At 33.6% G+C, this 27,632-nt stretch overlaps 1 protein-coding gene and 1 long non-coding RNA gene across 3 annotated transcripts in view; one reads left to right on the top strand and one right to left on the bottom strand.

The window, feature by feature from the left end:
* Nucleotides 1–27,632, bottom strand: part of LOC124369769 (Y+L amino acid transporter 2) — a 127,084-nt gene that overhangs the window by 21,665 nt on the left and 77,787 nt on the right. For both annotated transcript variants that reach the window (XM_046827852.1, XM_046827851.1), the window contains exons 9-10: nt 5,119–5,222; nt 3,315–3,411 (exon numbers count right to left, since the gene is read on the bottom strand). In XM_046827852.1, the coding sequence (XP_046683808.1) occupies nt 3,315–3,411; nt 5,119–5,222 (201 nt within the window). The remainder of the gene's footprint in view (nt 1–3,314; nt 3,412–5,118; nt 5,223–27,632) is intronic.
* LOC124369771 lies at nt 12,015–18,196 on the top strand. Its single transcript, XR_006923084.1, has 3 exons — nt 12,015–12,127; nt 17,199–17,360; nt 18,062–18,196. It is a non-coding gene; the product is annotated as an uncharacterized LOC124369771 (long non-coding RNA).

Here is a 27,632-nt window from a genome sequence, read left to right as displayed (position 1 = left end):
ATACATACGATCCTTAAATTCTCACATTTTTCCTAGCTATGTCAGGAAATGGGAAGTGAGCATGGACACCTGTTTTTACACACAGACTTTGCTGGCTTTCTGGAGGAAACTTTCTCATGCGTTTTCTTCAACTAGCTGATGAAGTAAGAATATTTATTTTTGATTATAAACACAAAAAGTTCATTGCTTTTCATGACTGCAAAATTGCGTACTTGGCAGATTTATTTACACATTTTAATGTCTTAAACTTGAAGCTGCATGGACCTGATACTAATTTACTATCATATTCTTAGTAGAAGACAAAATCAAAGTAATTATTCAAATTTTAGCTACGGGTAAATTGAGTTGAAAGAAATTCTTACTCATCATGTCTGTGTTACAACAGTTTCTAACCAAATTTGAAGACGGTCTCCTGTTGAGGTGCAAGGATTGTCGAACATATGACCGACTTTGCAAGTAAATTGAGGAAGTATCTTCCTGCACCGAATGCAAACAATGACTGGATAAGACACCCTTCCAAATGAGATTTTGACTGACCTCTCTGAAAATGAACAAGATCAACTGGTAGATTCGTCTTGCAGTAGGGCTTGGGAAATAACCTTCAAAGAACAGTATGACTTGTATCATTCTTGGTGTCTTGCCCGGTTGGGATTGAAATATTTAGAAATCAAAGCCCTCAAACATCTTGTACCTTATTGTACTATTTATTAGTGTGAACAAACATTGTCTACGCTTTGTAACGTAAAAAAAGAGTCAAGAGAAATCAACTGAAGAATAATGAACCAACCTTTAAGGTTGGAAATTTTGACTATTCTTTCCCAAACTTTGGAAATTATAAAATTGAAGAAACAAATTCATTTCTCCCATTAATAGGGATCAGTTATAATCTTAGATATTCATCAAGAGAGATAGAGGAAAAACCTATACTTAATACTTCGATAGCCGCATAACGACTCCCAACACAACCTTCGCTCTCCACTTGCTAAACTAGGCAGGAATGATCCTACCAGAACCTGTTCAGTAGAATTCCTAATAGTAGGAGGCTCCCATTGTTAAAGCTATGACCTAAAGGTCAGTGCAGCTGGCTATCGTGTTCACGGCTACTGATAGGTGACACACCAGATTCAAATCTATAGTGGCACTCACCGCATGTTTAGCTAATATTATCACTTTATCTCCAGAGGATCTAGATCTCACAAAAGATGAGCAAATCTTGTACTGAGGAATGTGTAAGATAAGCAATTCTGCTGCTGTCAATTTATGTTCAGTTAGTGCTAAGATATCTGGTTGTATTCCATCTAAATTTATTTCTAACATATTTAAATGGGATAACAAAATGTTGAATGTTTTAGGGAAACTATAAAGTTATTTAAGGCCAATAATATATTATTCTAATTAACCCTCCGAGTGGTGGTACTTTTTTCTCCAAGTGGCGGGACATTTTTATTGATTTTGTATGTTCGCATAAGAAAATTTAAATAAAATACTGTAAATTATATAAGTATGACATATCATATATTACGTTAAACTACATAACACGCAGAATCAAATGGTAATAATATGAAACACCTACCTTGGATAGATGTAAAAACGCAATGGGTTGAATTCCAAAAATAAAAATAAAAACTTTTTTGTTTTATGTTCGGCTGAGTAAATGTTACTAAATTTAATTTTTTAACAAATCTAAAATAGCCATTTTATTTAAAATTTAATTCAGAATAAAAATATATATAGTTTATATGTAGCCTATTATTCCTAAAAAAAAACACACACTAATTCCTGATCGAAACTTTTATGTACACGTTTTTTACTGCATTTTAGTCAGTATCAAGGCCAACCTCATTCTTCCTCTTTCTTCCTGGTTTGAGAGGCCTCCAGTAATGTTCCAAGTAAGGGAAACACTCCCTATGAACCCCAAAATTACAAGCTGGGCACCAGAAGTGACTTTCTCCCCTTTATTGGTGTGCCCACACTGCACAAAGTCTTTCACTACAGCTTAGTAAATGAGCAATCTGATGAGGAAGATCTCCACTTGGTCCAGGAGATGGTATAGTAGGTGGATGAACTGGTTGTAAGGGTTCCACTAGTGCCAGTATATCTAAATACTGTATCAAATTAAAGTTTGGAATCTGGTCTTTCTAACCATACCTAACATATAACGTTTAAGTCACGGCATAACATCGGAAATACCGGACCTACAGAGGCTTGCATTAATAGACGCTAGAGTGTCTCTGCCACTTGCGAACGAGATTTAATAGACGCTGCAGTGTCTTTCACCACTCGAAGGGTTAAATTTACATTAAGTCAATCGGTAAACTCCAATTTACAAACTGCTGAAGAAAAAAATAAAATAATAAATACTTTAAATTTTTTAAATAATAATACTTTGTTTTTGTATAAGTATAAGAAAAAAACTTGCATTAATGTTTTAAAATAGGTCAAACAAACATGGTATTCATATCTCAATAAAATAAATCAGAGCAAGACTGTTGTGTGTGTGTGTGTGTGTATATATATATATATAAAATTTCAATAAATGTTGAATCGCAAAAAGCACTTGCTCCGCCGGGACTCGAACCCGGATCTCTCACTTGCCGGGTGAATGTGCTACCATTACATCACAGAGCCCCCACTTTTTACGATTCAATTATTTTGTATTTGGCCGTTTCTTTCACATATGTGTTTAAATAACCAAACTAACATATGATCGGAAGACCAAATACCTGTAAAATGACTTCTATTTACATTCATTAAATTTGTATAAGTGGCAATAGCCTAATTTAATTTCAATAAACATTGAATCGCAAAAAGTATATATAATACTTTTGAATCGCAATATGTATACAGTGCAGTAAGCACGTGTAATGTAATCTATACAGAAATAAAAATCTCTATGAAATTTCACCCAATCTAGTTTAATTATAAGTTGAGAACAAGTTTGTTTCGTTACGACTCAATATCAACTAAACACACACACACGTATACGATACATATATCCTAGATACCTTGTAAAAAGCAATGGTCTAATTTCTTCAAACAACAAAATTACAGAATTATCAATACAATTCAGATTTGGATTTCCATATTTAATTCAAATAAAGCAAAGGTGTACTTCCTAACCAGATTATTGAGATATTACTATAATAAAACAATCTTTTTTTTAAGTTGTAACTTTCCTTAAGTCATCTGTTAGGGAGTAAAAAGAAAGAACAGCTTCTGTCAGCTTCTGTACAAAATGAATATTAGATTTTAAAAAAACCACTTGCACTTGTTTGATTAGCAACCTAACCGTTAATATATCAATAACTACTTACCAGGAATACTAGAGACGGTGTGGGTGTCAGCTTGGAGACATTGATCTGTGCCAGCATGACAGGAAAATGGCCATAACGAGCTCCGACAAAACACATCCTACAATCAAAGCATGTCATTCTTCTCTCGTTCAACAATTAAAGAACTTTACTATAGCCAGGAAAGCAGTCCTCTTCACTGTATGTTTTTCTAAAAACTGTTTAAATAAAATACATTAGATTGAAATAAGGCAATTTAAAAATGCTAGGTATTAAATCTGTAATAAAACTTCTTCGTAGTTTTTAACTCATTTTACTCATTTTTTTATAAATTTTTTTGTACCTGTATGTATTAGTAAGATTAAGTGATGCTTTAGGATATCAGACACAATTGGGTGATGATTAACTAATACATTTTCAACCTACAATACTAAACAATGTATCAAAATGTCCATTTGAGATCTTTTAGTAAAAGTTCTTGAATTACTACTGGCTTGATCTGTTCATTTATTTATTTATTTTTACATAACATTTAATTTAACCCTCTATCTGTTGGCCGGCGATAATTTCGCTGACTGACATATACTGGCTTTTTAGATTTGATAAATCCAAAGGCCATTCAAAGACACATAAATGCTATACTGTTGGAAAGCCAATGCAATAACCAATGTAATAAATAACTGTTTGTATGTCTTTGAATTCCCCAACATCTGTTTCCAGACAGTTTTTAATATTATAAAAAACTAATGTTTTCTCTGAATTGGATTGTTTGTAAACAACGAGATCTCTTGAGTTTCTAAACAACAGTAATGATGTGTTACTTGGTGCCGTTATGTCATGTTTTATTATGATATAATTGTTATTTCATTCTTTTTGGAATGACAATGAGTGATCCTTGTGGGTCAAGCGATATTAGGGAACTTCTTATGGAGCCAAACATCAGTGACTTTCCCCAATCAGAAAAATGAAGATTACGAAGCTGGATTATTCCGTCGGTCTGATTATGGTTCTTGTGAATCATTGGTTTCAAAGAATGATGATACAAGTCAATTTGGTCAATTTCAATGAACTACCTGATTTTTCATCAGGTTTAGGCAATGATAACATTTGCCAGATTTGTCTGAACTTAAGTCAAGTGACAGGGATGTAGTTGTACCCGGACCTAGTGACAGCCATACTAGTAGGCCTAGGCTTAGTCATTCTGTAAGGGATTCACATGATGATTCTGTGTCTGGACCACATACTCCTCATAATGTTCATCCATCTAGACAGATATTAAACAGAAACAGCCAATAGTATACATTTTGAGTAAATTGATACTTTTATTGCACTACCATCATATATAGCAGTGTAGTATCATGTAAGCACTATTTATTTAGTGTGGTAACAATCTAGTTAAGTTGGGGTGGTTTACTGTTGTTTTACTGATTTTGGAAAAGTACTGGGGCATAAATACTAAATAATCAACTCCAGAGGTACGCAGACCTTTTATTGAGGCTAGGTATGGTTACGAAACCACTACAATGCAACGTGCTAAAACGTTGAGAGATCAGAACAGACAGGTTTGATAATATTCCTCTATTCACACTTTTCACCAAATAATATTTCAAGAAATTGATTGTGTAAACAATTTTTTTACATAATGAGAACCTTAAAACTTAGATGTTAGTTATAATGTAAGAGTTTTAAGTATATCCCACATCAGTCAAATAGTCTATAAATCTAAAATATTTTGTTTATTGCAAGTATATGACTGGCAAAACCTTAAAATATTTAAATAATAGCTTACAGAAGGATATAAAAGCGCAGATATTAAGGTAAAACTAACCTAGAAGAAGTCATGATGTGCACACTGAGACCTCCCAAAGCAGACATTGCGACCATCAATGGCATTGTCCATGATAGGAATCCTAGCACTCTGTCTCCAAATGTCTGCAAACATGAAAATAATTTATATAACATGGTAAAATTATATGAGTTTTAGCTTTTTTGCTGTCTATTGGCTAGACTCTGATCATTTTATACAGTAGATTTTGGGATCTAATCTAATGAGACTTATAGAAAATCTTAAGTGGATTTAATAAGTTGGCTTTCCAGTTATTAATCAAACATAAAACCAAATTTCAATTATCTTTAAACAAAATTATGATCCTTACTAGTGCCAACATAAAATATTCACATAATAATTAGATAACAACTATTTTACCCTCCCTTTGCGCCCCCTTAATTAACTTTTAGACCCTCAGAATCTTGACTTGGTTACAATTAATCACAAATGACATTTGTAACATATTCACTTATAACTGTTTATTTGTATACTTCTACAACTTTAAATGGCCACCATCTTGAGATCTGAATTATCAAAAAATAAGTAGGAATAAATTATGCTTGAAATTACTTAACAATTTAATGAAGTGTCAATTTTGATTTATTTTGTGAAATACTGGAGATTAAAATTTTACCCAAATGCGAATGAATGCTATCTTGAAGCGTTTTATTGGTTAAGAATGGCTAACAAACTCATCCTAACTAATACAAATACTGCCTGTGTATGAAGTTTAGTCTATATCTATTAAGAACTATGGTACAGAAATCACAACACAAATGTACTTTATGGTGCGCCAATCTCATTCAGACAACCTTATGGTATGACTTATGAGTAATATAAATTAACGTATTATAATAATTTGATACTTTTTCAAATATTCTATTATGAATATAGAAAAATAAATTGTAAATTTTGCCACCCTTTGCTTGAGCAAAAAGTAGCATGTGCCTAAATATAGGTATAATTATACACAATTGTTTATAGGTATGTTGAAAACACATTTGGATATATTTTATAAACCGAAATAAGGGATTTCAATAGGTAAATAGAACAAATTTAGGAAAATAAAATCAGTATAATTCCCATGTCGAATGAAGAGGTTTGTTGAAACCAAGTCAGTATATGCGCTTGTTATTTTCTTTGTGAACACGTACGAATATGAATCATTCGTTAAAAGAAACGATTCAGTTCAGAGAATATAAATTCACAAATAAATTGGACTGACTCTATACTGAGTAAACAAAGAGTGCCATCAGCTCCTGACAACCTACCAATCAGTCTTATTAAAATGAAACAATGAAATATTACCAGATTCAATTGCCTTGTTAACTCTGTGGTTTGTTAAGTGGTATACTATAAAACAAGATGTCAATTCTTAGATTTGCACAATTGGCTCATTATAGACCAGGGGGATTTACCGTATCGCACATGTCGCGATAGACTATGAAAATAAACAAATATTTTAGGTTTTCTTGAGTTTGGTTTTTTAAATAACAGTTTTCTTCATAAATCTGGTTTTGACTTCTAATATAATATAAATGTAAAAACACAATATTTGTCACTCTTTTATTCATAAACATAATTTACAATTGGGTCACAAAACTGTGGAGTGAACCAACAGGCCTTGGATATGCGCAGTTCAGACGTAATCTCGTATTTCAGGCGTGTATTGTTCTTACTTCTAACGGTAAAGTGTGAAGTTCGTGAATGGCCAAATGGTAACACTGTAAATGAAAATGCACATATATTTGTATTTCTAAAATAAAAATATAAGTAGCTGTACAAGACAAAAACTTTGCAAAATACAACTTTATATGAAATAATAATTCATAGGTTATACTTTGTGTACTCATTTGTAAATGAAAATTGTACTATTTATTAATGTTCAACATTACATTAAAACTATTGGAAATATAACACTAAAAAAGATTTCACTAGAAAAAAGACAATTTATTATTTGTTAACTCCTAATGATAAAACAAAGCAATTAAGTTTTTAAACATAAACAATTTAAAACAAATTATATTTTGATTCATAAAATATTTAATTACATGGAAATTACTTTTATTATTTTTAAGTAAGTATCAAAATACTTCATACAATCAAATTCTAATTGTCTATAATTCAGTACACACAGATGTTTTTATTTCATGTTATAATAAAGCAATTAATAATGTAAACAACACATAACTGTTAACTATTTAGGGCACCATCCAAGTATTAATAACGTAAACAACACATAATTGTTAACTATTTAGGGCACCATCCAAGTATTATGTACTGTACATCAAAGAAAAAATATTACACTTTTTTATATTAAAGCAAATGCACTGTAACTAAATCCCCTTAATGCACCAAAAATAGCTTGCTACACCAAAATATAACTATTTGAAAATCTATCATGTTAAAAATGTTATTACTTTATTGTAGTAATAAAAAACAATAAATTAACTTCATGATTAACCATAAGCAATTACATGTATTTAATTCATTATAAATTTCGCCATATATATTCTAATAACAAAAAATAATGAATAATTGTTTTATTAACCAGTATGTGACTGATGCACCAAAGCATAAATAATTAATACTTGTATCTTTTATAGTGTTGTCATTAGGCCAATCGCAAACTTGGCTAATTCAAAATACTTAACATAGTGTGGGCAACTATCGCGATTGGGGCTGGTAACACTATGATAGAGGGACTGACATTACTGTATCCGGGGGTTTCACAGCACCTAAAATTCAACTGTCTAATAAGGTCGATTCCCATAGTACCCAATCTCACTGCACCTAAAGAAACGCCTGAGAGGTGCGGCCTCATAGTGCCACAGCTCATAGCGCCACAACAAATTTGTGGCCCTGTGAGCATGGATGCGATTATTTATTCGGTTGTGTTGGCGCTGTGAGCACTCGACCAAATCTGTGGCGCTATGAGCTGTGGCGCTGTGAGCCTGGATACGATTATTTATTCGGTTGTGTTGGCGCTGTGAGCACTCGGCCAATTCTGTGGCGCTATGAGCCAGTCTCTACTTGGTAGTATCGCATAGCGCCACAACCTCCTATTGGTTAACATGTATTAAACAAGAACGTTGGAGGGGGACACTTGATGTAGGGTAAATATTGCAAAAAAAAGTGTTTATGTGGGTGGCTAAACGAAGAATTATGTTGTGACGTCGTGACCCATTCCTTCGTTTCACCTGTTACCAGCATCTAGGTTATGTTGATATGTGAAATGTATTGGTCCCGGATTTGATCATTACAGAGTTTGTAAGAGTTGTAAACCTAACATTTCACATTTTATTTATTATCTCGTTTACAAATATAGCTCCAACAGATTACACAAGTTGATTTGTAGCAACATATTTAGACAAAATAAATTTAAAAGGTAAGTCAATATAATATGGCCTCTATATATATATATATATATATATATATATATATATATATATATATATATATATATATATACATATATATATGTTTAAATATATATTCTTCACTTATTTCACATTATTTGCTCTGGATTTACAAATAAATACTTAAAATAGGCTGGCACTGCCTTCCAACACCAGTGTGGGCTGTGACATTCCTATCTTTATCTTTGTGAGATCCAAAGCTATAAACTTATAAACCACTATTGTCTAGGTAAGGAATCCTAGATTCGTTTATTGTTCCAAAATACATATGTGAGCCTCATAATTCATTGTGAAATTGAAAAGTAGGCTTACATCTAAAGTTAGGCGTATAGGAAATTAACTGTTGCTTTAGATCATTGTGGGTAAATAATATATGGGTAAAGTAGCAAATGTGCAATTTTATTTTAAATGACCCAAGATGAAAATATGTGAAATATATTTATACTTTGAGATAATGTTCAGAGCATTATAGTATTCTCCTAAGCTCCACACCTTATTTTTTTATAAATATCGAGATTCTTTGAGGTTTGTCTAGCCTACATTTTGAAATATTGATCTGTTACATGAATTCGGCCTATCTACAATTTTGAAGAATATTTTTTTGGCATCAGCAATGTGAGCAGGATACTCTTAAGTATTTAATGTTGAATTAAATTACTTGCTACATGTACAGTATTTGGTTTCATACAGATATATTTTATTAATAACTTAATACAGGTCTGACCTTTATCTAATACTGTACAATGTTTTATGTATTAGGCTATAGTTCCGTATCAGGCCTCCAAACCAATCAAATTTAATATCAAACTAAAACTATCAATAGCCTATGTCAATTTCGCTAAAATAATTGAAAAAGTTATTAGTTTGTTATTTAAAAAACTTAATGTTAATGTATTGTGTTCATCTGTTTTATCAACAAACAGGCTGCAGTATAGTCAGCGGCGACCACAATTTAACCTAGGTATTAAATATTTATAAGAAATACATAAACTATTGAATAAAAACATTCTAATTATAGTTATTTACAATTACTTACTACCAGTTCTTTTTAATGTATTGAATAGCATTATTGTTTCAATTCAATTCAAACAAAGTAAAATAATGTTTACGGTCTTGAGTAAAGCCAGAAGTAGAATGGAGATGTACACATGTTGTATGTGTCACAAGCTGTTAGTCATGTTTATCCTTCAAAGTAGTAAAAAGTAGGATAACTGAATGTTACATGTTTTGTTACTGTAGCCTAGTCGGAAGCAGTACAATAAGTGGTTGCCACAATCAAGTCATGGGTATTAAATTATCAATTAGAAATAGCTAAACTATTGAATACATTGAAAAGCATTCTAATTATAGTTATTTAAAATTACCTATTGAAAGTTTTTTTAATAACTGAATAGCATTATTGTTCCAATTTAATAAGCAGCCACCATGACATTATAATGAAATTTCTAAACTATTATTTGACCTAGTATAGATATTCATAATAAATAATGACCAGTTATTTTTATTTTACTGAAATTACCTATTGAAAGTTTTTTTAATAACTGAATAGCATTATTGTTCCAATTTAATAAGCAGCCACCATGACATTATAATGAAATTTCTAAACTATTATTTGACCTAGTATAGATATTCATAATAAATAATGACCAGTTATTTTTATTTTACTGAATAACAGTATTAAAAGCCTAGTCTATAACATTATTCGGTTCGACAACATTATTTCAAATTAATTCTACAAAGTAAAATCATGTGTATGGTATTTGTGTAACTCCCGGCTGATCGCAAGTTATGGCAATGTACTTGTATTATTTGTGTCATAAGTTGTCAGACACATTTATTTACCCTTCAAAATAGTAAAAACTTTGTTACACTATTGTTTGTTACATTTTATTATATCGGTGATTTGATAATCATAAATATCGTTGTTGTGGCCGCCTATTATATTGCAGCCAATACACATAACCTAGAAGTTTTTGTTCATATTTAATTTTTACATTTTTAGATATAAAAACCACTGAACTAATCAGTGATCTGAAATATTTTCTATGTAATATGGTTCAATATTTTGGTTTCAATGGTAGTTTAGATAATCATGAATATGGATGATTTGATTGTGGTGGTGGCCGCTTATTATACTGAATCCAACAACTATTACATAACAATAGCGAAAAAAATTAAGTCACTTAACTGAACATCCATACGAATTAAAAAGATTTAAATCTTTGTTGTTTATGGACTAGATATTCCTCATGTTTTTGTTGGAGGAAACTGGATCCTTGTCAGATAAATTATTTGCATCCTGTGGAAGCATTTGGCTAGTTAGTCTACTAAATTAAATCTTATCACTGTTTTGAGTGCGTTTGATATTTTTTTCTTCAAATTATTAATTAATAATATTCAAAAATATACCAAAATGCAGACTAAATAAGTTATTGTTTTCAATAGCCATTTTCATTACTTCTATTTGACAAATAAGCAGAATGTAAAAAATATATAAAATTTAAATCATCTGTTTTTATAGGTATAGTAAAATAAAATCAATGTTATTGTGTTTTGTATTCATTGTAGGCATCGATAATTTACTTGGATGTTCCACTTGATTGTTTTGGGGGCCTGATATTGAACTACAGCTGCATATTCTAACAACAAATTTTTTAGGGGCATCAGAAACCTACCAATGCTAAATGTTTTCATTTATATGCCTTTTGGATTATACACTAATTCATGATTGTCTACGTTTCTTTATTACTTACTACCTTTTAGTCTTACATATATACTATATATAGCCGCATGTGTAACTCACTCACTCACATACTGTATAAAAATTCTATCCTACTTCTAGAAGAGCTAGAAACTTGAAATTTGGCTCACAGCTGGCTTTTGCTGTGTAACTATCGGGAAATATCTGAAATCCAGTAATTTTAAATTTTAAACCCCTAAAATAATTATTAAAAATTTTAGAGGAATTAATAAACTATTTCCATTTGTCCACATGTTTTTTACAGTATTATTACAGATAGTGAGACTCAACTCCTCTATGCTATCTCCACCAGTTGACCCAAAAACTCCCACATTTTATGCATATTTTGCAAAATTTTCTATGCAGAACATTCGTAAAAAACAAATAGTGCCCGAAGTACAGGTTATAGTTAAAATCTGATTCCAAAATCAAATACTGAAATAAAATTGTCTAATACTAGTAATTGGTTGAGTTACTTTTTATTGTATATCTAATAGTTCATCAAAAAAATGTACTCAAACTCAAAGTATGGTTGTATTTAAACCTTTCAACCTGGGTTAACCATTAACATTCATTACTGATTATCCTTGTATATCAGTTAACCACTTCCAAGTTGAACAAATATCCTCTTTTGGCTTTTACTTCGACATGGAAAACCCATGCATTCAATACCTATCACAGGTACTATGGCAGTTGTGTTAATTACTTAAACTGTATTGTATACTAATAACTTTTTATTAAAATAGGTTGGAAACATGTGAAGGAGAGAACCCTCAGGACCATATATGCCTTAAGTAGATTACTATAAGTGATAGAGAGCAAGTTTGGAAGTAAATGCCAAAGCACAAAGGTAATGACTTTTATCTGTATGTGGGATCCTCTTATATCAAAATATAGTTTTAGATTGCTAGATTTTCCATTTATGGCCTAGTTTAATGCTGTGGGTGATTTATGTTGTATTATTCAAGTTCATAAGAGCTGGATCTTTTAAATCATTACTTTGTTCTTAAATTATTAAATTTCTTTAATTTTTGGATCACACATAGAAAAAATAATAAGGTTTAAAAGCTGACCAATAGCAAATTTGTTCCACTGCTCAAAATGTATCACACAATTAATAAAAACTCCACAGATACACTACTGTGTTGATTTTCATAACTTCACAGTGATTTTCAAATTTAACAATTTTAAACTGCAAATATCTTTTTTAAGCGTAGTTTGAACAAAACAGTCTTTTTCTCAAAATTATTAACCTTTTTACCGCCAGGCCATAAGGCACATATTTGTAAGTGACAGCCAAAGATACCGACATGGGTGGAAGCATAGATCAAGGCGCCAAATTGTTAAAGTTTAGTTACATGTAGATTGAAAAAAATAAAGTAAGAAACTGTGAATATGTTATGTGTCAATAGCTGTGTATTAAGCCTTGGAACATTACCGTACAATTTTAGTTGTTTTGGAAGTGATCATGAGTCTGGGCATTGGGCTTTTGAACGTTTGCTTCAAAATAAGAGTAAACAAAATTTTTCTTGGTATAAAATTTTTTGTAATATCTTAGGGTATTGAAGATAAATAAAATGCTACACTATTGAATATAAAACCATTCTTATTATAGTTACTTAAAATCTATTTAATGCAAGCTGTCTTTAATGTATTATAAAATTAATTCAAACAATGTAAAGTCATTTGTGTGGTACTTAATTAATAACTGAAACTAAAATGGTTGTGAACTTTATTATTTGTGTCACAAGCCATCAGATACATGTTCTTTAAAATAATAATAAGTAAGTTTTACAACAGTATTTTTGGTGGTGGGATGCGACGCCAACTCGCACAACGAGGCGTGGGGCAGCACCAACACTAATAACAGAGGTAAGTTACTTCTAGAATACATAATGTCCCGTAGTCTAATGATCGCAAATGTGGGAAATGTGCCCAAGTTTCGCACGAGGACAAGAAGGGAGGTGCTAGATGTGACCATGATGTCGGAGGGTATGGCTGGTCGGATGCATGGCTGGCATGTGTCTGACGAGCCTTCCCTCTCTGATCATGCTCACATCTGTTTTAAGATCGGTGAACAGATGCTGGAAAAAGTTCAGTATAGGAATCCGAGGAACACAAACTGGGTATCCTACAAGGAAAACCTCAGGGCACGGCTGGATTCTGATTCCACTAATGGGAAACGGATTCACAGCGCGGCGCAGCTTGACGAATCTGCTGACGGTTTAACTTCTGCGATTGTCGGCTCCTTCGATCTCAGCTGCCCGATTATAAACAAAAACAGATCTAAGGTAGCCTGGTGGAGCTCTGAATTGGCCTCTTTGAGGAAGAGGGTCAGGGCTCTATTCAGGAGAGCCAAAACTTGGGGTACTTGGGACACCTACCACGAGGCTCTTGCACTGTACAACCGCAAGGTTCGTACGGCTAAGAGGTTAGCCTGGAAGAAGCTCTGCACCGATATTGACAGTGTGCAGGGCAGTGCAAGGCTGCAAAAGCTATTGGCAAAGAATCCCATCTCGCCGCTTGGTAGTCTCAAGGACGATCAAGGTGTTTACATTACTGAGCCGGAAGGAGTTCTGAAAGTCATGATGGGAACACACTTCCCGGACTGTATTGTTCATGAGGGTGAACAACCACCCGAAAGTGAGGGGAGACATGCGGGTCGCGCCACTCATTCGCAGTGGAGTCTGGCGCACCGTATTGTTACCTTCAGTAGGATTGAGTGGGCTATTAACTCATTCAGTCCTTACAAGGCTCCTGGGGGCGACGGGGTGAGACCGGTTTGCTTGCAGCGGGGATTGGACATTCTCCTTCCACAGCTGTGCAGACTGTTCAGAGCCTCCGTGGCTCTCAGGTACATCCCACTACCCTGGAGAGTGTCCAGAGTGGTGTTCATACCGAAGCAGGGGAAGGCGGGCATGGATCGGCCGAAGTCTTTCAGGCCAATATGCCTGTCCTCCTTCCTTCTCAAAACCATGGAGAAAATGGTTGCCAGGTTTGTTTGGGAGGGAGCTCTTCTGGAGCGACCTTTGCATCCTAACCAGCATGCCTACACTCCAGGAAAGTCATGCGACTCGGCCCTGCATCAATTGGTATGCAGGATTGAGAAGACGCTGGCGGCAAAAGAGGTAGCCATAGGAGTCTTTTTAGACATTGAAGGTGCCTTTGATAATACAGCCACTCAGGCGATTATCAATGCGGTCTCGGGACGTGGCGTTGATGGTCAGGTGTGTGACTGGATAGGGGCCTTGCTCACGGACAGGGTTGTTGTTTCAACCCTCATGGGAGCAAGTGTTAGTGCAAAGGCTACGAGGGGCTGTCCGCAGGGCGGCGTTCTCTCTCCTCTTCTGTGGAACCTGGTTGTGGATGACCTGCTGAATTCTTTGAATAGCAGCAGTGTCTTTGCACAAGGGTACGCAGATGATATTGTGATTCTTGTGAGTGGCAAGTTCAACACAACAATCACGGAATTGACCAATGCTGCTCTGAACATGGTGGGAAACTGGTGTGATAAGGTTGGCCTCACCGTCAACCCCACCAAGGCTGCCGTGGTTGCCTTTACCAGGAGGCGACAGATGGAGGGCATTGGTCCTTTTCTATTTAAAGGCTCACCCGTTGAGCTGAAGCCTGAGGTCAAGTACCTGGGCGTGATCCTAGATAGGGTTCTAAACTGGGGACCTCATCTAGAAAGGGTCATTGCCAGGGGTAAGTGGTCTCTAATGCAATGCAGACGTGTGATAGGTGGGCCCTGGGGACTGAAGCCGAGGCTCTTGTACTGGCTTTATGTTTCCGTGGTCAGACCTGCACTAATGTACGGAGCTGTCGTATGGTGGCCAAAAATGGAAGCCAAAACGGTGGTAGCACGTTTGGCAGGTATCCAAAGGATGGCCTGCCTCGCTATCACAGGGGCCTTTCCTAGTGCGCCAGGCGCGGCTCTGGACTGTTGTCTTAATCTCGCCCCCCTGGACATTGTCATTCGAGCTATGGCCAGGAAGAGTGCCTACTGTCTGCAGCAGACGGGATTCTGGTCGGGCTGCAGCGGTGGGCACTGCAGAATTAGCACTCTGATACAGGAGGATGTTTTGCATATGATCTCTGATCAGATGCCACAAAAGTTTTCCTTTGACAAACCCTTTAGGATTATTTTGCCCTCAAGGGATGATTGGTCAGAGGGGAAGCAACCTCTTCCACCAGCGGAGCTCGAATGGTACACAGACGGCTCTAAAACAAAAAGCGGCACAGGTGCTGGAATTCTGGGAGTGAGACCGTGTAGGGAGCTGGTGGTTCCTATGGGTCCGTATCCGACAGTCTTTCAAGCGGAGGTCGCAGCCATTATGGAATGTGCTCGTGAGAATCTTCGTCTGCGATATAGGGGCAAGACGATTAACATTTTCACGGACAGTCAGGCAGCGCTGATGGCGCTGGATTCTTGCGCAATCAAATCCAAACTGGTTTGGGATTGCTATCAGACCGTTTCCTCCCTTGCCAGAATCAACAATGTAACCGTTTGTTGGGTTCCTGGTCATAAGGGGATTTCTGGGAACGAAAGAGCTGATGCCCTGGCCAACCAGGGCTCAGCAACAATTATGACGGGCCCTCAACCATTCTGCGGTGTTCCAAGGTGTGAATCCTCTAGGGTTGTCTCGAAATGGATTCGCGCGGAGCATGGGAGAAGGTGGAGGTTGCATCCGGGTTTGAGAGTGAGTAGAATGGTATTACAGTCACCTTCCTCCAAGGTGGCCTCGGACCTTCTCTCATTAAACAGATCAATGTCTTCCAAGGTCATTGGTCTCATTACGGGGCATGGTCACCTGAAGAAGCATCTACACAGAGTTGGTATCCTTCAGGAGGATCCGCTCTGTGGAAGGTGTAATGAGCAGGAGGAGACTGCTGAGCACCTGCTCTTTGATTGCCCAGCAATAGCAAGAGAGCGGTATGCCATCTTTGGTAGCTTGAACAGGGGTGGCGAGTTTTCCCAGGAGGACTTGATAGGTTGTTTTCGGCGGTTTGTTGAACTGCTGAAGTTGTAGACTGGTAGTCCTCATGGTGTTTTCGGGGTGCGCAAAAGGCCCTTGAGGCTTAAGTGCATGGCAGTAGGCCGCCCCAAGGAAGAAAAAAAAAGAAAAAAAGTTTTACAAGTTACTTGTACACACTTATATAGTTTTTAACTCATCATTAAATTATTACTTTTTAGTCAAAAAATAACAGCTGAACTATACTATTATATGAAATATCTAAAACATAATTCGGTTTGTTTGGTAGTTTAGATTTAATCAGAAATATCAATTATTCGATAGTTATGGTGGCCGCTTATCATATTGCAGCCAAGACGGTTTATGTGTAAACAAAAATCAGTATAAAACTTACTTCTCAGTATTTTAAAGGGTGTGTATCTGACCGCTTGTGACACAAATAACAAAGTTCATCACCATTCATTACCCAAATACCACACAAATGATTAATCAATGTTGTTATAATACATTAAAAACAGCTAGCATTCAATTAATTTTAAATAACTATAGAAAAAATGCTTCTGTATTCAATATTTTAGGTATTTTTAATTGATAATTGGGTTCGTTGATTTGATTGCCTTAGTGGCCACTTATCATACTGCAGCCATTGAAATGGCTATTAAAGTAAATATTACAAATGCTCCATTTATAGCAATAATAACACTCTGTTGTGTATGGGATAATTTATATACAATGTATCCGAGTTAACTTTTATACATAAATAAAATGTGATTGTTAGATCAACAACACCTAGGACACAGACAGTATTTATACAATGTAGGCTATGTGTATCAAAATGCAAAAACTATTTACAAACATATTTTTATTATTGGTTATGTAATTGCTTAGCTATATCTCAAAGTTTACATTTGTACTTCAATGCTTAATGCGGATTGTAATTTATTGCAGATGCCTTGCTGTATTGAGAGAGGAACAGATAAATGCTATGCAATCATTGAGTTTCTAGATGATGGTATTTAACTTGTACCGAAACTTTGGTTTTGTGATGATGCCTGTGGCCTAACTATGTGAATCAACTAAACATGAACAATAGCTGCTTACAGGACACAGGTAAGAACAATTTTGTAAAAACACTACCATATGAGTTTTGGAGGAGTATGGGATAATGTTGTATAAATTTCTTTTGATAATTTGTTAGTTAAAACACACACACTACCGATTCACGATATCAAAAGAATATTTTATAAATTCAATAATACAGAGACTTCTATAAAATATTTTGGATGTTTCATTAATTTTAATAACATAACTTCTAAGTAGAACTTGTTTACTAATTTATGTATTTACTTTACATGTGCGATATGTTCTGTCTGATAAGTTTAAGTTTGAAATGGCTAATGGCATTACATATAATGCTCCTTCCATTAGCCATAAAGAACCAAGTATTGACCTCATAAGATCAGCTGATAAGTAATGTAATTAGTCATGTACACTTTCAACATTCTCTCATGGATTTCACTACTTTGTACATCCTTTGCAACTAAAAATATCATCTCTGGCTACTGTTCTTCTGTGACACAATTCTTCAGAGGACTTGAACATATCGATTACATTTGATGTTATCTTGACCAAATACTTATTGATGTTATCTTGACCAAATACTCTTGATTAGCTTATAAGAATAAAAGTAGGCAGATGCTAATTTAATGAACTAAAATTATTTTATTTTATTAAACTATATGTGTCTGAGATAGTAAGAACAACTACTTATTGAATGAACTTACTTATTATGCTTGAACGTTTGGTTACAGAAAGGAGAGGACCAGTAGCAGCATCTCCAAAGATAGCAGTAATTCAAATGTGGGGAAATTGGAGTACATGTATTAATCTAGTTATTTATTGTATAACTAGAAGTTAAATTAATTTAATAATGGTTTTATTATATTCATAGTTTATTTTTTTGAATGCATTTATTTTTTTCTTGTTAATCATACATATTTTAATATATAAAATTAAAATATTTCATAGTAAATTTTAAAATGTCTTGTTTGTTGTTTAAATGTTATTTTTTTCATGACTATATAACATATTTTGTATTTGTTGTACTTTTAAAAGTTAATTTCAGTTGTGCTTGTTTTTAAATTGTTAGTTTAAATTTGTATTATTAAAAAAAATTATTAGTTTGACATCAGACCAACTTTATTGTGTTTTCACACTTGTAGAGAAATGTCCTGCAATCTTATTTTAATTCAGTTTTTTTTAGTTCAAATATGTTTATGTTCAACTGTGATTTTTTTGTTCAAAATAAACTTTAATAACATGTTTTTGTTGTTTTTTAATTTATACCAATGTTATGTCTCAATGTATGTGTGTGTGTCAACTGTATTATTTATATTCAACAATTTTTCAATTAATTCAATTATTTAAAACTTTTCCTATAATAAAAATACTGTGTAATCATATTTGTAGCTATGAAATAATGGATATTTTATAATAAACACTGTTACGACCAGATTTAGAATTTCCAAAAACTGTATCATACAAGTAACTAAACTTAAAATAATACATTTTAATTTTTCTTGTTCATTCTTGCTATTCACATAAAATTCTAATATCATGTACATTTCAGAGACTAATAATGGTAAATAAATGCATCTGAAACATGCTAGTTACGTGTTTGTTCACATATCGTAACCGATATATTACTTTGAAACATATCAGATATGTTACTTTGAAATGAATCAGATATGTTACTCTGTAACGTATCTGATATGTTACATTGAAACATATACATATATTTGTGACGAAACATGAGAGGACATTCTCGTCAGATAGATACGTGTCTGAAACTAAGCAGATACGTTTTGAAACGTATCTGAAACATTACCAATATTTCAATGAAATATTTTTAATACTATTGGGTGCTATGTGGGTTATTTTGACAGATGTAAGTGAGACTTCGGGAGCAGTTGCAGTCATGAGTTCTTCAGAGATTATTCTTCGTGTTCAAAGGGTTCATATACAAGGGGTCATATATAAGATTTGAAACTGCAATGTTTCCACGTGGCATAAAATTAATAATAAAACAATTTGAATAACAAGTGATTCCTTTACTAAAAAGTTCTTTGATAAAATAGTAAATTATTATTATATAAATAATAATAATTTAAATAATTATTATACCATTTTTCAGCCTTACGAAAGTATATTTATTTTCTTTGTCATAATAAAAAGGCAAACCCAATTATGGCATTTGAAGTATCTTAGACTGGAAATAGATTACAAGGGTCAGTAGTAGACGTTTGGGCTTGAAAACCAACATATGTATATATTTTCTTTATTAGGACAAGGCAAACTGAACTGTGTGAAATGTTTATCATTAGACTGTACGAAATGTGGGAATAGGTGCTTTTAGACCGTTCGTTGGTAAAATGGCCGTATATATATTTTCTTAATGGGACAATAAGACTAAGTCAACTTAAACACTGGAGATATCTTTCAACAGATGTAAATTAAAAGGGCCGGAAGTATATATATTTGACTAAAGCAGGTTTCTGAGACCTGATTTTATTTCCTTACTTGGGATATTAGGAAAGGGACTCAACTTTGGCATCAGAAATGTAATTGAATTAAACCTAAAATATATACTTAGACTCACGCAAAACCTGAAATAAGCCAGTAAAAATGTTATTTGGCTTTTAAATCTCTTAACCACGGGCATTAAAATTATAATTACCAGGTATATGCCTATATTTGAGTAAAAAATTTTGATAAGACTCCATCATATTAATTCATAAATAATTTCACTAAAAAGGACGCTCTTAGATCTTGAAAATTGCGTGCAAAGCTGCGTATAACTGCTTCTAACAAATATAATAATAATTATTAAGTACTTAAGATTATTTACAAGCTGATTTAGAAACAGCAAAAAATTTGTTTACAGCTAATGTTGAGTGGTGGAAAAGAGCGGCAAATTTAGGGCTTGCCCCCCCCCCCCTGGAAAAATATGTAGCTGCGGCTCTCGTCATAAGTAATTTGGCTTTACGAGGGATAAATCAACGGAATATGCTGTATTAAACGTAACAAATTTCATTAAAAATAATCTCAGTAACAATAATAAAGTAACCGGTTTTTTTATTGACTTCAAGGAAACTTTAGATATGGTTGATCACAATATTCTGTTATCAAAATTGGAGGCGATTGGCATCAGGGCGTGACCTTGGACTGGTTCCGCTCTTATCTGACTGGCCGCAGCTAGCAGGTGAGAGTGTCAGGCTGTTTGCGTCAGCTCATGCCTGTCACGCTAGGAGTGCCACAGGAAGGCTTTTATTAATGTCCATTAAACATCTATAAAGCAGAATATACATGGACAAATTAAACATTTTGCCTATGATGTTGTAATTTTTATTCTGACAAAAACATTCAGAGATTTTTAAAAGAAATTAAATTAAATCTTGTTTCTATTTGAAATTGGTGTAATATAAATTAAATGCAAGTTAACGTAAGTAAAGCTAAGTTTGTTAATTTTTATCTCAGAGGCTACACTTTTCAACATACTCTAAAAAATCACAATTCAAATTGTAATTCTGTTAATTTTGCAAACTGAAACTGTAAAATAATAGGACTTGTTCTAATTTTAAATATGTAGGATTAATTTTTGGATAAAAATCTTTCTTAGGATTAACAAATTTCAACAATGCACAACAAAATATTTTATCACATATGAGATCGATGTGATCGCACATGCTTCGTAATATATACTTTGCACTTATTTAGTTCAGATTACAGTATGACTTGATATGTTGGGGAAGTACTTACGAATTTAGAATTATTTTTTGTTAGAAGTGGTAACTTGGGGACAAGTAACCTATATAGCAAAATTAGAAACATCCAGCACAATATATTTTGAATTCCCAAAGTAAACAAATCTGTTTTAGACAATGTTTTAAATACACTGGACCGAAATACTTTAGTACTACTTTAATTGTAAAATTAAATTACATTGACTACGACTTTTTCAAAATAATAGTATTGAATTTTTGAACTCAGTATCAACCTAAACTTATAGTTTATATTAAAAATTAAATATTCTTTTCGATTGTAACTGTACTTATTATAATATTGCAAACTAAAAGGTACTTGTGGTTTATTAATTTTGTGTGTGGAAAACATTTGATCTCTGTTTACTTGTAAATTAATTTTTGATGCCACGGAATGCCGACGTTATTTACGCCTGGTATCTTTGCTTTTATTTATATACTTCACTTAAGTATATTTAAACGTTAATACTTGTAAATTTTTTTTCACTTCTTGCTGCCCGTATACGGGATAATTGGACAGTATTTTTTCCGACAAGTACTATGTTGTAACCTTGTAAACTTTAGAACGAAAATAAATCATACATTTCTTTTGGTTGCAGTTAAAGAAAAACTATTATTGGGATCTAAAAGACGAAGCACATGAGTATGGCTGAAGAAAGTGTTATAATTTGTGTGATTTATATTATTTAGCGGCTGATGACTGTTTCTCATATATTCACCCTTCAATAAAACTATTCCAGCAGTTTATTGTAAAAATGTAGGCCTATTTTCAAATTTAAAGAGGAGCGATTACACTGCACACAAAAACCATCATGTAACCAAGAAAATAAGTACTGACCAACATGCTTTTGCTGTAGAAACGTTTTAAGAACAGTGATTCTTATGTAAAAAACTCACAGATTTTTTACAACTCACTTTAACATTGGTCGGCACAGCGCTGTTCAAGATCTAAAAACAATTAAAATCTGGGTAAGTTCATTTACAAATAAGCCTCTACCCACAAGAAAACTGAGGGAAATCTACAAATTGTTCAAACACCGAACAATGCGGAAAGAGTGAGAGTTGCAGTTAGTCGCAGTCCAAAGCAGGCGGCCTGATAGCAAGCGTTGGCTAGGGTTTTCAAAAACAGATCCCCGCTGAGGATTTTGCACCACGACATTCATTTTTATCTTTACAAAATTCAAATTGTGCAAGAACTTATAGATCTGGACTATGGCAAAAGAGTTGTGTTCTGTGATAAATAATTGACATTAAAAATGAGGCCTAATTTTTTTAACCTGTTGATTATATCTGATGAAACACACTTTTACCCTTCTGACCACGTTAACAAACAAAAATGAGTTATTAGAGTGCTTATAACCTCAGAGAGACTTCAACCTAAGCTTTTACATAGCGTCAAAGTGCAGTATCGAACGACAGAGAGAATTTTAGAGTTTTACTTATTTGAAGATAACGGGGGGAAAACGGTTACACGGTATGTAGTAATGTTGAATAACATTTTTATTCCAGTAATAGAGGAGCTGGGTATTGATATTGAAGCTTTGTACTTTTACCAAGGCGGGGTCACTGCACACATTACAGACCTACCCATGATTGCTCTCAGAATCGTTTAATCTTACGATTTAATGACATACACTGGACAGTTTTCAGTTTCATTAAAAAATTGTGATATACAGATTGTCTTGAAATTCTTCCTCTAGATAATTTCTTAGATTAAAATATACTGGAAATATTACATTATCTATGATTAGACCTTCCTTAGTTTTCCCTCTTTTATACTTGTCCTTGAAAATACATAGCTCAAAAATATTTGTTGTGATGTAGTTTGGCAAGAATATTTTATCGTAACAAATTATTGTTTAGGCGATAGTTATAAAATTGAGTTAGAACCATATGCTATGTAACATGTCATACATGTCTTTGTCTTCACTAATTAATCGTAAGGTACCCGATTAGAAACCGATTATAACAATTATACTAATAAACACTTTGGATACTGTTATTATGTTCTTAGTGTTTCTATTTTGATAAACATAATTATCTGGTACATAGCCTATGATATCTTTTCTTGTGTGTTCTTGTGCTTATTGATTTAGAATCCTTAGTTGTGGAATCTACACAATGAAATATATTTTGACCGTTATCAAATACATAAATTAATATTATAAACGTAATAAAAGTATTTTCTATGAATCCGTAAGTTAAGGAAACGTACATATATATATATGCATACAATGTTCGAGGCTACTACGCTTAAGAATAGACCGCTAGCAGGGTGAGATGAGAATTAATAAATTTTGTTGCTTTTCTCTCGTTTTTTGTCTTGTCTTGTAGTTAAGTAAACTTGTTTTATCTATCAATGACGTGATCTGCACATATATTTACCATGAATATAGTATTTTTTGTTATTACTAAATACATATAATATTACATGAGTATTGTTAACCCTTTGGATGCCAACGTACCGGTATTACGGCCGTCGGCTACTCAACTGAAAATCGCCAACGGCCGTAGTATAGGTACGTCACGTTTTTCACCTGTAATTTTCTTACAGTTCATCTTATTGTCACGAAATTTTGACTAATCGATAGTCGATTAGTTGCTTTGCAACCACAAAGTAGTTAATTCGTTTATGGACTGTTTGTTTGGTCGTATTTGAGCTTCGCAGCTGTTGAATTGTTTGGTCGAGATTGAGGTTACGTTCGTGTTGCTATGCGTTGTTTACATTTGTAATTCTCTCATTACTTTTGTTGTTAGGGCATTTTTACTATGCCCCTTTTATTAGATTCATTGGTACTTTGGGATTATACAGACCACACCCAGACATGAATCGTTATTTGACATTTAGCTTCAACTGATTAATAGATTAGCGTAGAACAATATTTCGTCGATATAAAACAGGAATTGTCTTATCGCAAACCCCTCCCCATCCTCAGACAGTTGACATTTAGCTTCTACTGATTACTAGATTAGCGTAGAACAATATTTCGTCAGTATAAAACAGGAATTGTCTTATCGCAAACCCCTCCCCATCATCAGACAGAGGTCAAAGTCGAGCGGTGTAGTAGATAACGTGATTGCAGAGTCTCGCCGCCCGTTCGCTTTGTTGTACTTTCGTATTTTACCCCTACATTTCTCCAAACACAAAAATTCAACAAAACAAACATTACCAAACAAAAACTAAACTCTTTATTGAAAAAAAAAAAACACACAAAACTTGTCATTATTCTTGATCAAACTCCGCCACCCAAAATGCGAGTGCCTCCGGCCGAAGGTGCTTCCGAAGCTCGCGCTGATGTCAACGAAAGAAAAACATCCCTCGAGATAGTATCTATCAGTAAATATAATTCTAGAGGGGCTGATCAGAAATATAAATTGAATTATAATGGAAAGGCAATTATGTACCGTGCAAAAAACTTAAATAATCATGTGATGCCGCACGGCCTGCCGTAATCAGGATTCTCGAGAAAGATAAGATAACAGCGACCACAATACCGATCACAATACCTGGAAATGCTTGTTGATTGATGGAATGTTAGTTCTGTTACTCAAATACATCGTTTTATAATGTTCTAAGTTCATTGAAAAAAGTTTAAGCGAATCTGACCTCATTAACAATTGATAATCTTTGTGTAAGTTTGTAATTTTGTAATTAAAAAGTTGTTTTTTCGTTCTACAATGTTTGTTTATAATATATCTATAAATTTATATTTTTGTGTTCTTCATAGTGGTGTGGTTGGTATAATCCCAAAGTACGGATTTGTATAGTGTCAAATATTGATTTGTGAATATAGTGTAACATTACATACAACGTCCATGCAAATTACAAAAACTGTGCCCGTGTCACATTTAGTGAAAAAAATCATAACTGGACTTCTATATAAGGTAGGCTTTTGAAATTTTGTAATTAGGTTAAGGGTTAGATATAGTTTACTAGGATATAACAGGAAATCAGCATACATTTTCTTTTAAACCACTTATTTGTGCTAAAAAAAATGTTTTTTGGAAATTTTAATTTTTTTTTCTTAATTTTTAACTTTTTTATAAGTTTAAATTACATTTATGCAACTAAAATTTACCAACAGAACAAGGGCATTTCATAAGCAAAATAATGGTAAAAAAATCATCAATATCTGTTAAAAAATAAAAAAGTTATGATACATTTAGTGAAAGCTTGCAAAACTGCTGTAAATGCCCTTGGCGTTTCTGGGTAGTACTTTTGGAAAATGGGCTGGCATCCAAAGGGTTAATGTTAGTATGTACTAATATAAGTTCAGTTCTAGTACACTAAATAGGTATCTGAACGTCCATAAAACAATAACCGTACTCTTCCTTCAAATACGCATGTCATTCATGAAAAATTTAAAACAATCTGATAATTTAAAAAAGGTAAAGGTACATAATTTGTTTTACCTAAAACCAAAAAGTATTCACATAGCCCACACGTAGTTCAAAATAGCATGTTAATAACAATTAATATGCATGTACGAGTATAAGGACTAATTTTAAAGCGATTAAAATTCAATATATAACATGCAAATTCACAATGACATAAAGTTGATGCGTACAGAAAATAAAAAACTACAAGCAATTTGTGATAATTAATACCTGTTCTACTATTATTTAAATAACAATAACAATCTATTTTTAAACATTATAAATACAGATATACACACAAAGGTATACAAGCGTGATTACCACATAATAGGTTTTAAAATATCGATTCAAACAATAGAAACAATGTTTCTTGGTTATCACGGGAATTATAACTTTGGAGGTTGGTACAGGGAAGGCGGGTTACCCCTCCAGCGGGTGTTTCCCCCACTCTCAAGCCTGTTGGCACTATGAGCTGTGGCACTGTGAGCATGGATGCGATTATTTATTAGGTTGTGTTGGCGCTGTGAGCACTCAACCAAATCTGTGGCGCTATGAGCTGTGGCGCTGTGAGCACGGATCCAATTATTTATTCGGTTGTGTTGGCGCTGTGAGCACTCGACCAAACTGTGGCGCTATGAGCTGTGAGCATGGATCCAATTATTTATTCGGTTGTGTTGGCGCTGTGAGCACTCGACCAAATCTGTGGCGCTATGAGCTGTGGCGCTGTGATCAAATTCACATTGTGGTGCTGTGAGCAAATTCACGTTGTGGGCTGTGAGATTAGGCACTATGAGCCACCACCCGCCTGAGAATCGCACGGCACCAACAGAATCGTACTGGAGTTTTATAGCACCTAATCTAACACCTCCTTAAAGAAAGCGGTGGGGCTCGCTGGAGGGGTAGGCCGCCATCACTGTCAGTGGTCAGTGGGTGACCGTCCGTCACATGAGTCGTGTGGTTAAGGAAACTCTTTGAATTGGTTATTGACAGTGCAGGTTGCATCAACGTGCTCGTTGGAAGTATGAAGGCTGTGAACATTTCAGATTACTACAATTTCAATAAGAAAAAAGATATAACTTTTTACAACTCTCAATGCCAAGTCATAAATTATAACTTTTTAGTTATTTAATTAATATAAATCTTGGCACAAAAATTAAACTAGGATTCTTGGGGTACTCTGAATTTTAGGAATCTATATTATGTTATTGTCACGGATCGGCGACCTCACACACACTAAAAATCTAACTTCAAATGTCTACCACATTAAAATATATACCTATATTACATCGGAAATAAGTTTAACTGTTTAGGTTGTACTAATCCATGTATTAGTGCAAAAGAAAAATATTTTTAGGATTTTTATGGATTGTGATAACAAAAAATATGAATAAAAACACAGTTTTTTGTTTAAAATGTAAGCTTTCTCCAGTTCAACTCCAAAATAAATCAATTCAAAAATAATTACAGTTTAAAAATATAATGCAGCATTTGTTGTATGTCTATTAAAGAATGAGATACTGATAATTGATAGTTATAAGTTAATAATTAAAAGCGTAACAAGTTTTTTTTGGAAACTCTTATGAAATCAGTATTAGCTATCATTTTGACTTTGAAAATACTATATGATACCACACATACTAGATGTGAATACTTATTTAGATTTATTCTCATTACATTTGTATTTATTTATCAATCACACAATGTTTATTACTAATTGTCTTTACTTGTAAGTGAGGGAGCAGAACAAGCAAGGTACACAGTTACTGTGCCGGGATCGTACTACATTATGGCTTAGTGAGATATACCAACATACCCTGTGCGTTAAAAATATAAGATAAAATTCAACAGTTTTATTTTTAAACAAACCACAACAACGAGATGTTTAAATTAGGCTTCTACGCTTCTGGTAAATATTTAATTCAAAAAAATGCAATTAAATTATTCATTAACCCAAAAAACAAATATTTAATTAAACCTATATGTGTAAATTCACTTACAGATATTTTGAAGGAAGTTAGTATTCCTCAAAGTGAAGCGGCTGAAAACATTGCATAATCCAATCATCATCGCCTTTGTTATCAGAGTTTATATTTTCAATGTCTACCTCATATTCACTGACACAGTCTTCTGACGAACTTCTGTCTCACAGTCAAATTATTAGTCTCTCTACATCCTCCCCCAGCAA

The sequence above is a fragment of the Homalodisca vitripennis genome, chromosome X (genome assembly GCF_021130785.1).
Source record: "Homalodisca vitripennis isolate AUS2020 chromosome X, UT_GWSS_2.1, whole genome shotgun sequence".
Classification (NCBI taxonomy): domain Eukaryota; kingdom Metazoa; phylum Arthropoda; class Insecta; order Hemiptera; family Cicadellidae; genus Homalodisca; species Homalodisca vitripennis.
This window is presented reverse-complemented; position numbering and strand designations above follow the sequence as displayed.